Source organism: Athene cunicularia, unplaced genomic scaffold, assembly GCF_003259725.1.
Source record: "Athene cunicularia isolate RWA unplaced genomic scaffold, athCun1 SCF_119, whole genome shotgun sequence".
NCBI lineage: Eukaryota > Metazoa > Chordata > Aves > Strigiformes > Strigidae > Athene > Athene cunicularia.
In genome coordinates this window covers 1,628-11,526 of record NW_020799177.1, presented here as the reverse complement: position 1 = coordinate 11,526, position 9,899 = coordinate 1,628, and the positions used below count along the sequence as shown (strand labels likewise).

General features: G+C 57.3%; 1 protein-coding gene across 1 annotated transcript in view; it reads right to left on the bottom strand.

The window, feature by feature from the left end:
- Positions 1 to 1,399: 1,399 nt before the first annotated feature.
- The window catches only part of LOC113490526 (ras GTPase-activating-like protein IQGAP3), a gene marked incomplete at both ends in the record, with an annotated part of 10,119 nt that continues 1,619 nt past the window's right edge, over positions 1,400 to 9,899 (bottom strand). Inside the window, 18 exons of the mRNA XM_026867055.1 lie at positions 1,400 to 1,487; positions 1,649 to 1,793; positions 1,952 to 2,054; positions 2,348 to 2,480; positions 2,588 to 2,820; positions 3,112 to 3,196; positions 3,698 to 3,838; positions 4,907 to 5,131; positions 5,286 to 5,449; positions 5,558 to 5,710; positions 5,937 to 6,145; positions 6,521 to 6,590; positions 7,136 to 7,207; positions 7,433 to 7,516; positions 7,862 to 8,032; positions 8,770 to 8,912; positions 9,038 to 9,205; positions 9,324 to 9,471. Coding sequence (XP_026722856.1) covers positions 1,400 to 1,487; positions 1,649 to 1,793; positions 1,952 to 2,054; positions 2,348 to 2,480; positions 2,588 to 2,820; positions 3,112 to 3,196; positions 3,698 to 3,838; positions 4,907 to 5,131; positions 5,286 to 5,449; positions 5,558 to 5,710; positions 5,937 to 6,145; positions 6,521 to 6,590; positions 7,136 to 7,207; positions 7,433 to 7,516; positions 7,862 to 8,032; positions 8,770 to 8,912; positions 9,038 to 9,205; positions 9,324 to 9,471 — 2,535 coding nt within the window. The remainder of the gene's footprint in view (positions 1,488 to 1,648; positions 1,794 to 1,951; positions 2,055 to 2,347; positions 2,481 to 2,587; positions 2,821 to 3,111; positions 3,197 to 3,697; positions 3,839 to 4,906; positions 5,132 to 5,285; positions 5,450 to 5,557; positions 5,711 to 5,936; positions 6,146 to 6,520; positions 6,591 to 7,135; positions 7,208 to 7,432; positions 7,517 to 7,861; positions 8,033 to 8,769; positions 8,913 to 9,037; positions 9,206 to 9,323; positions 9,472 to 9,899) is intronic.

Below are 9,899 nucleotides of genomic sequence, written 5' to 3'. Positions count from 1 at the left end.
ACATGCAAGAGTACAATTTAAATCTGGAGTTGCTTCCTGTAGACAAATCACTGGAAAGTTATACTTGGGGGTATTGCATCAAGGTTTTAGCCTGCAGACACTGTGTGACTGCCACAGGCAAAAATACATTGCATAGTCCTTGACTAGCAGTTAGGGTATTTTAGAATTGCAGTGATTTGGCAGGCAACCAGTAAGAGCTTGTTTTAAAATGCCTGTGGTAAATGCATTTACAAAGGGGTCAATTTGAGGGATGCATGATCCGAGCATAGGTTAAGGAGTCAGGAGCAGCTGAATTCTAATTCTGATCTTCTCTCAGGTTTCCTTGTGCCTGCATGTGCAACACCACAGAGGTTAAGTGAATGTTTCTAAGGCTGCAAAGTGGAGCATGCAGAATTAGGAAATGCCCATGCTGGGTTAATCCAGTCCCCCTTGGACTATGTTTCATGGCTCTCTAAGACGCTTGGTTACTCTCCTCTGTATGTTTTTTCCCATTCAATTCCTGTCTCGTTCTGTCTCCTAGACAGATACCTGTCACTTAGGAAATGGCTATTTATTATTTTTCCCCTCCTGTGTTTCAGTATGGACTTTATTTCTTGCACAATCAAACTTATTTCCAATTGCAGCAATATTAATCATTCACGGGCCTTGGTAGTTCCAGCACCAAGTACTTCAGGGCAGTAATAGAGTTCAGCTAAGGCAAACTGATAGGTTTGTATGGTCTGCTGATCTTTCCCACCACCCTATTTCATCTTCTATAAAGCTGACAGATCACTTTGGCTAGCATTCATGCTAACCATCTCTCTGTGTCTGATCGGTTTTTTAGGGATTAGGGTAGATGTTGCTCTTGAGACATGATATTTCAAAAGAAGAGAAGAAATGTCTCAGCCCCTGCAGCCTCGCTGGCACTTAGAGCAGACGTTGGAGAGCTGTTTGCCAGCAGGGTGCATGAATGTCCCCATCCAGCATAATGTGGAGCTGCTGACAGCCTCCTCTTCTCCAGACTGAACCCCCCCAGTTGCCCCAGGTCCGTTGCCCTTCTCTGGCCACGCTCGAGTCATTCAATGGCCTTTTTGGGGTGAGGGGTCCAAAACTGAACCCAGGAATCGAGGGGCGGCCTCCCCAGTGCCGAGCCCAGGGCTCAGATCCCTCCCCTGTCCCTGCTGGCCACGCCAGGGCTGGTACAAGCCAGGATGCTGTTGCCCTCCTTGGTCTCCTTGGCCACTGGCCATACAAATCTCTCCTGGACCAAACACACATGTGTTCTCTGAACAATGGAGCCACTGGAGTGTAAGATCAGTGGCCAAGCCAAGAGGAGCAGGGTAGATTTTTGCCGAGAGCTTGTTTGCCGTTTCCCCCGAGTTTTTTAGCTCATCCCCAGCAGCAGCCTCGTGCATCCCACCTCATGCTCCGAGGCCGGTGTCCACAGGATCTCCGGGAGGGAATCTCCTGGCTGGGCCTGGATCACGTCCACCAGCATCTGCTTGGTGCTAGAGAGCAGAGGGGGAGGTCAGGCATCCGCTCCAGACCATCACACCCCCCTCCTCCAGAACAGCATGTTATTTAGTTGGCTTCTAAGTCTTTCTTGCCCGCCTCGAGCATCCCAGCTGGCGTCCCAACCCCCCATGAAGCCCACAGAGCCCATCCTCACCTCAGCAGCAAGCTCCTGGTGTCATTCTCCTCACTGCTGGCTGCCAGCACCAGCTTGCTGGTGAGGGTGAGGGAAATCTCCATTTTGCTGAGCTGGGAGAGCGCCTGCTCAGTGCTGCAGTCCACCAGGCTGGAAATGCTCTCCCCTGCAAGGTCAGAGAGAGCCCGAGTAGCCACGTTGTGCTCAGGAGGGCTGGATTCCCCATGCCCAAAGCAATCCAGCTATTACTTCATGCAAGAAAAGCATCCCTGTAGCCACCCTCCTGCTGCAGGGATGGGTGGTGGGCCCCAGAACTCTACCCACCAACAAGGGACTGGACCGTAGGAAGCTCATCAAGATCTTCCAGAAGCTCGTGCAGGGGGTCTCCGTGGCACGGCGCGATGGAGTCCTGGTGCTCGAGCAGGAGCTGGATGGCACAAGGGAGGAAAGTCAGGGGCGTGCAAAGAAACAGGGAGCAAAGGCTGGTCAGGATCGATGCCCTTCGCACTAGAGGGGACTGCAAGGTTGTGAGGCTCAGGGAAGAACAAGCAGCAGAGAACATGCAGAATCTGGATAATTTCGTTACTTAAAAAAGGGAAAAAAAGACCAGGAACAGCTGTGCTAGTGGTGGGATACAGGAACGTGATGAACCATGGTAGAAAGCCCAGAAGGGAGCAGAAGTGGGGGCCACTGGTTTGCGGATGAGTTTTATGTCCTTACCTTGTGCGTGTTGATGAGCTCCCCCACGCTGATGTAGATGACTGGTTTGGCCACAGCCACCATCTCCGAGTACTCGTCCACGTTAAACCTCTCTTCTGGCTCAGGGACGCAGCAGGCAGCAGAGATGAACCTCCTGCAGAGAAGGATCTTATTTGATCAGCTCCAAATAAAAAAAAAAAAAACAAGCCCTTCCACCAGCTCGTAGCCGCCCTCCCAGCCCGAGGTCATCGTGGCGCCCACCTGAACTTGTGGTGGGTGTCCTCCAGGTACTGGTTCACCCCGCAGAGATGCGCGTTCTCCCCGTCAAAGGCCTTGCGGGCGGCTGCGTGCTGCAGCACCTTGGCAACGGAGCCCAGGTTGCGGCGGTGGTCGGGAGGCACCGTCACCCCGGCAGAGATGTCCACGATGTCGAAGCCGTCGGGGGCCACCACGGCCGGGTTCATGAAGCGGTAGTAGAGCAGGTTCCCTACGATCTAGGGCACAAGACGGGCTGGGTGTTGGGGAGCACACGGGCTGGTGCCCACAGAGGTGGGTGTTTCACCCTCGCGCTGCCTGGTGGGACCCTCCCGGAGGGGATGGAAGCACAGAGAAGAGCCCACCATTGGCATTCCCTTAGTGGCTCAACAAAAATCTTCACTTGAAGGCACTTTTAAGTCAAGACTTGATCTTCTGCAGAGGGATACGGGCCCTTCACACACACACACACACACACACACACACTTGAACCCAAAAAAGCCACGCAGACCTTCCCAACCCCGGGGTACCTTGTCGATCTCCTCCACCGAGGCCGTGGGGAATTTCTCAGCCAACGATGTCCTCAGGATTTTGGCCACGTAGCGCATCCCGTAGCTGAGGAGAGGGCAGGGAGAGGTTTGTCAGCACATGAGGCAGCACCAGGCTTGGCCACGCTGCCCCATCCCTACCATCCATCCCCCAAGCAGCAGCAAGCCCTGGGGTGATGGAGGAGCCCACAGGAGAGACTGGCCGCTGCCACATCCCTCAGCTCCTCCCCTACCCTGCTGCCTGCCCGGACACCCCTGGAGGAAGCCTTTATCCTCTGAGATTACTACAAAATCTCAGCTTCTTCCTTGCAGACACCTCAACACCAGTAAAGGGCTCAGAAATGGGGCAGCAAGACAACGCAGCCTACCAGGGTATAGCTAGAGGAGCAGAAGCAGCAACGCCCGCTAATATTTAAGATTTCTCCTTGTGGATGGTGCAGTGAGTCCTGCAGCAGCCAACAGACGGGGAAGTCCCCTGTCACCCAGCCTCCTTTCTAAGGCCTCGCTGAAGCTACCTTCAAGCCGAGAGTGCTGCAGGGGTGCACGTACAAACCCTCGAGATACATACGGGATCTTGTCTACAGAAGAGGTGATGGCAGAGACGAACTTGTCTGTCACCATGAGGAGGTTGCGGATAGAAATATCCAGCCGCCGTTGGACCTCGGGGTGGCTGAGAGCCTGCTCGGGGCTGACCTCGTATGGGAGCTTGCTGTGAATGGAAGACAAGGTGATAGAATCCCAGAATCCTTCAGGTTGGAAAAGCCCCTCGGGATCAGCGAGTCCAACCCTCAGCCCGACTCTACAAAGCTCTCCCCTACCTCACATCCCCCACAGCTCATCCCAACGGCCCTTAAACCCCCCAGGGATGGGGACTCCCCCCTCCCTGGGCAGCCTGTTCCACTCTCGGACCACTCGTGCTGGGAAACATTTTCTCCTCCTGCCCAGCCTGACCCTCCCCTGGGGCAGTTTCCAGCCGTTCCCTCTTGTCCTGTCCCTGATCCCCTGGGAGCAGAGCCCAGCCCCAGCCTCTCTGCAATGTCCTGTCAGGAGCTGCAGAGAGGGATGAGGGCTCCCCTCAGCCTCCTCCTCCTCACACTCAACACTCCCAGCTCCTTCCCTGGCTCCTCACAGGATTTATTCTCCAGGCCCTTCCCCAGCCTCGTTGCCCTCCTCTGCCCTCGCTCCAGCCCCTCGAGATCTCTCTATATTGAGGTGCCCAAACCTGGACACAACCCTCCAGGTGTGGCCTCACCAGTGCAGAGCACAGGGGACTGTCACCTCCCTGCTCCTGCTGCTCACACTATTGCTGATACACGCCAGGATGCCGTTGGCTTTCTTGGCCACCCGGGCACACTGCTGGCTCCTGTTCAGCTCCTGGTCACTGAGAACCCCCAGACCCTTCTCTCCCCCAGACAGCTCCAGCCACACTCCCCAAGCCTGTAGTCATGCAGGGGGTTGTTGTGGCCCAAGGGCAGGACCTGGCACTTACCCTTTTGAAGCCCATCCCATTGACATTGCCTACCGATCCAATCTAGCCAAATCTCTCTGTAGAGCCTCCCTATTGTGCAGATGGACACTCCTGTTTCACTTGGTGTCACCTGTGAACTCACTGATGACGCACTCCGTGTCCTTATGGAGATCCTCAGTAAAGATGTTGGGACAGAAATGGTCCCTACACCGAGCCCTGAGGACACCACTCGTGACCGTCCGCCAGCTGTTCCCCATCACCATCCCAACACCCATCACCCTGCAGTCAGGCTAACTTCTTGGGCCTGACCTTTTCTGCCCACTCTGCGTCTCTGTCTGGTTGATCCACGCCTTGTAGATGTCCACGGGGTTGGTGCGGATGTTGAGGGTCTTGTCCTGCAGGACCTCCTGCACCGGGCCGCCCAGGATCTGCCGCAGAGCGTTCTGCCCGCGCGCGTTGCGGTAGAAGCTGACCACCATCCGGATCACTGTGGCGTTCCCCGTCAGGATGTCATGGACGTGGTCCACCTTGGACCTGGGGAGGGGCGCAGGAGGGATGCAGGGAAGAGGATGGACCCGTGTGCACGTTCTCCAGCGCAGGAGGCAGCAGCCAGAGGAGATGACCGCAGCCAAGCTGGTGCCCCTGGTCCAGCTTTTTCCCAGACCTGTCCCCAAACTGGGGCACCCACCTGATCTCCTCCTGCAGCGCTGCCTTGAAGAGCTGGAGCAGCAGGTAAGCTTCCCGCGGGTTGGACGCGTAGTTGTAAAGCGTAAAGATCACCGACTCCATGAACTTGGTGGACTTATTCTGGGGCATCTGGAAGATCAGCCTGGCCAAGTACACAGGCTGTGTCTGCAAGGACAAGGAACACCAAGCTAAGCCCAAGCATTGTGGGGTGGCAGGGGGCCCCGCACTGCTCCCCCAGGTGCAGCAGACACAGCAGAGCCCCGCCAGCCCCACCTGAAGCAGGTAGAAGAGATGCTGGTAGGCCTCCAGCTTCTGCCGCTTCTCCTTGCTGAGGGACTTGAGCCCCTTGTGTTTGTCTATGGACATCATCTCCGAGAGCTGCTCCTTGTTCTTCTTGGTCAGCTTCTTGCAGTGGGAAACCACCTCCTGCACCCGCGGGCGAGGAGAGAGAAGCGTTGGGAACTGCTGGCAAGCTCCAGCATTTGGCCCTGCTTCTGAGGAAAAGGAGCCAGAGGCACCTCAACGCTCCCCAACCCCTCCAACCTCTTTAGAAGCAAAGCAGGGAGAAGTTCAAGCTGGTTTGCCAAGGAGGGGAGGACCAGCCCTGCACTGCTGAACAGGCTCAGTCCTTCCCCGCCGCCGCGCTCCCCACCTGCAGCGTGATCCTGTTCTTGACCAGCAGCCCAATCTTGATGTCCATGAGGTCCAGGTCACTCTCCAGCTGCCGACTGGCACGGATCCTCTTCACCACCTCCTCCTGCAGCCGCAGCACCTCCGACTCCTCCCAGAAGTCGTGCTGGCTCTGCTCCAGCAAGTGGATGAAGCGCCGGACGATGCTCAGTGGCGGGCTCCTGGCGTGGACTGCAGCAAGGCAGGGGGTGCCACCACCAACACTCGTGGGGAAAACTGAGCTGCCACCCCCACCGTGGGCCCTCAGACCTCCACCATCTCACCAAGACACCCCATCCTCCTCCCTCAAAAAAGCCTCTTCCTTGCAACACCAGGAGAGGAAAGATGGTGCCGTGTTCTGCAACACCTCTCCAGGAAACCTTTGGGAGGGGCAGCAAAAGCAGCCCCAGGGCTGATGCCAAGGGGCCACCAAGCCACTGCCACTCTTGTGCTTGCCACAGGGACACCAGTGGCCAGCCTGCCACTGCTTCCCCACCACGGGAGGAGGCAGAGTCCCCTTCCCAATTAATTATAACCACTTCAGAGCAGAGATGAGCAGGCACTTACCCAGCATCCTGTAATCCCCACGGGCCTTGTTAGCTCGCACAAAAGCCTGGATTTTAATTACAGCTTTAATCTGCCAAGACAAACAAGAGGGTGGAGGATGTTTCCCCACAGCATCCCTGAAACATGTGGGGAGTGAAGGAGAGCCAGCTGGCTCCTCCCACCGCTGGGAAACTGCCGATGCCCGGGGTGAGGGTCTCCACAACCCAGGAGGGATTTCAGGATTTCACCCTCCTTAGGGGTCGTTTCCCCTCCCCTTGCTGCATTTCACACGCTGCCGCAACTCCAGAGGCAGAGCTTCACTTCCCACAGCCACCACACACCCCTTTCCCCCAAAATTCCCTTCCTCTCCGATGAGCATCTTGAAGTCCTCGCTGGTTTTTGGTAGAACTGGAGTGCTTCCTCTCTCCTCACACTTTACAGAGCCTGATAGTTTGGTTTCCAGACCCACCAGGCACCTTTTCCTTCCCCTCTGTCCCCACGCAAGGATAGGCCAACCTCTCCCTCAACAATCTCTAATGGGCAGAGATCCAACCCCACGCTCAGGATCATCCCCCTCCATCCCCACAGACGTGACACGCTCCCAGGAGCAGTTTTACTCGCCATCCCCTCACTCACGTTCTGCCTGAAGTAGCGCAGCCGCTCCTGGTACTTCCTCCGAGCCTGCCACATCCTCACGCCCGCCTGGATCTGCCAGAGACGTTCAAGCAGTTGGATGCTGGAAGGACTCGCTTGGCCAAAGCGAGCAGGTGAAAACCGTGGGGATTTTTGCAAGATATTCTCCCTCAACCTGAGCCCCTCCCATCCCCTCATGCCTGCCTCTTTGCTGGGCAAGGGGGAAACGCCCCGCTTGTTGCTGAGGAAGCGGGCGGCGATGCCCAGTGCGGGAGCAAAGGGTGAAGGAACCTTCCAAACCTTTACTGCAGCATCTGCGTTGGCTCGCAGGTAGCGCAGCCTCTCCAGGTAAGCTCTGCGCTGCTTGTACCCTCTCCAACAAGCCTGGGCAGGAAAAAAAAAAAAAGACAAATCAGCTACTGAGATGTGCGTGAGGTCGCTGTGACGTCCAGGTGGATTTCAGAGAGCACATGAGGAGAGGAGAGCGCAACGGGGAAAGAGGGAAGAGGAGAGGAGAGCGCAGCATGGAAAGAGAGGAGGAAACCAGCACCCAAAGCAGCTGCTGTGAGAAAAACAAGCCTCGCATCACCCTCGGCAGCACCTTGGGCGAGTCCTGGCTATTAAAGGCACGGAGCGGCAAGCCCCAGCGCTCGCCGGAGGACGCTGCGAGTGGCCGCCTGCGGTTTGCGCCCCCCAGCCCAGGGGTGGGACAGAGTCTGGTTACGTCACCTGGATCCTGAGGGCGGCCGGCTGCTGCTCCCACAGGATGCGCCGTCGTGCCGCGAAGTCCCGCCGGAGCAGGAAGCCCCGCAGCCGGGCCTGCAGCCTCACCACGAAGGCGACGTTGGAGGCCCACAGCTGCTCCCGGGCGTGCACCGCTGTCACTCGGGTGACGACGGACTGTGGGGACACGATGCAGCGGCTCAGCCCCGGCGATGCCGCCAGCGCCCGAAGGAAGGGCTCGGACAAAAAGATTTCTGACAATTATTACGACTAAACTGTGCTGTGATGTCTGGAAGCTTTGCTTGTGTTTTGCTTAATTTGTTTCTCAAGGACTCCTGACTCCTCAACTGTTTCCTTAGGTCTCTCTGTTTAGGTGAGATTAAAACGCCCATCAGGCTCCCCACAGAAATCACCGGGAGGGGACTCAAGACCTTCAGTGGACACTTGGGCAACTCCCAGAATGAGCTACAGGGAGTTTGAACAGAGACGCAGAGACCCTGTTACAGGGAGGATGATTCTGCTGGTTTAGGAAGGAGGCACCTGGACTTTCCTTCACAGCGCACGCTCTGGAGAGAAGGTCAGTTAGTGAACGCTGTGAAGAAGTCTGCTTACTTCCTCCCTCAACCACAGAAACCCCTCACCCTATTTTCACTACACATGCTCAGTCTGTGTAAACAAATTCCAGGAACTCGTTACCATAAGACAACCCGTTATATATTCATTAGATTTCATAGATGATTTGTGTGTAAACTGATGTTCCTTGCTAGTTCAGAGGAGCCCTCACAGTGGAGAACCCCCAGGGCGACCCCAGTGCTGCTAATAAAGAATTTCTGCTTAACAGTAAAAAAAAAAAACAACCCAAACTTTAGTGTTGAGGCAATTTCTTTGACCACCGAGCCCCGTTCTCCCCATACCTGGATCTCCTCCCGGCTCAGGTGGGTGGTGACGAGGCCGCCGTCGCATGGGTGCTGCCAGGTGCCCTCGAAGCTCTGCAGGCTCAGGTAGAACTCGGCCCCATCCGTCAGCCTGTGCCGGACCCAGCGCGGCTTCGGGGTCCCTGCGCACAGAGACGGAGCGGCGCTGCTGGGGGGTGCTGCTGGGGGTGCCGCTGCTCCCCCTGAACAGCTAAGGGCAGCCCCAGGCTCCTTCGGGGAAAGTTTTTGTAGCCCCTAAAGATTTTACCTTCTTGCCTCTTGGTGGCCATCAGAGCCGCAAGCTGCTCCTGGTAGGCCGCGGCGCAGGCGCTCACCACGCCGCGCAGCCCCACGTCGGGGTTGTGCAGCACCTGCAGGGTCTGCGTCTCCTTCCCCTCCTTGATCGCCTGGTTGATGGCGGCGGTGCCCAGGGCCACTGCGGGAGAAAAGGGAGCTGGCGTTGAGCCTCTTCTCACCTCCCCCCTGCAGCAGAACCCTCCCCTCCCAGGATGGGGGGAGCAGCACCCAGCACCCACACCAGGGAGAGCACTCACTCCTCCTGGCTGCCACTGTGTCCTGGTTGGCCCTGCGGACGCCTTCCTGGATCTCTTCCCACCAAAGCTCAGCTCCATCGTCCTCTGTGGCCTGCGAGATGTGGGGAGATGGGGTGTAGCGAGCTGGGGACCCCCCCTCTGCAACTCCCTGCCAGGAGGGGGCAGAGAGGGGGGATGAGTCTCTGGAGCCAAGGCCCCAGCACCAGGCCCCGAGGGAATGGCCTCAAGCTGCCCAGGGCAGGGTCAGGCTGGCTCTGAGGAAGGATTTCTGTGCAGAAGGGGCTGTTGGGCGTTGGAATGGGCTGCCCAGGGCAGGGGGGAGTCCCCGGGATCCCTGGGGGGGTTGAAGAGTCGGGCTGAGCCAGCGCTGAGGGATCTGGGGGAGTTGGGAAGGGTCAGGGGGAGGGTCATGGTTGGGCTGGAGGAGCTTCAGGGGCTTTTCAAACCCAGATGAGTCTGGGATTTTAAAGAGCTTCATCCATGCTGATCTTGCACCACATCACCCCACCAACACCTGCAGGGGGGGGAACGTCACCCAACCTGAGCCTTCAGGCTTCGCGCCCGGGCCAGGACGTC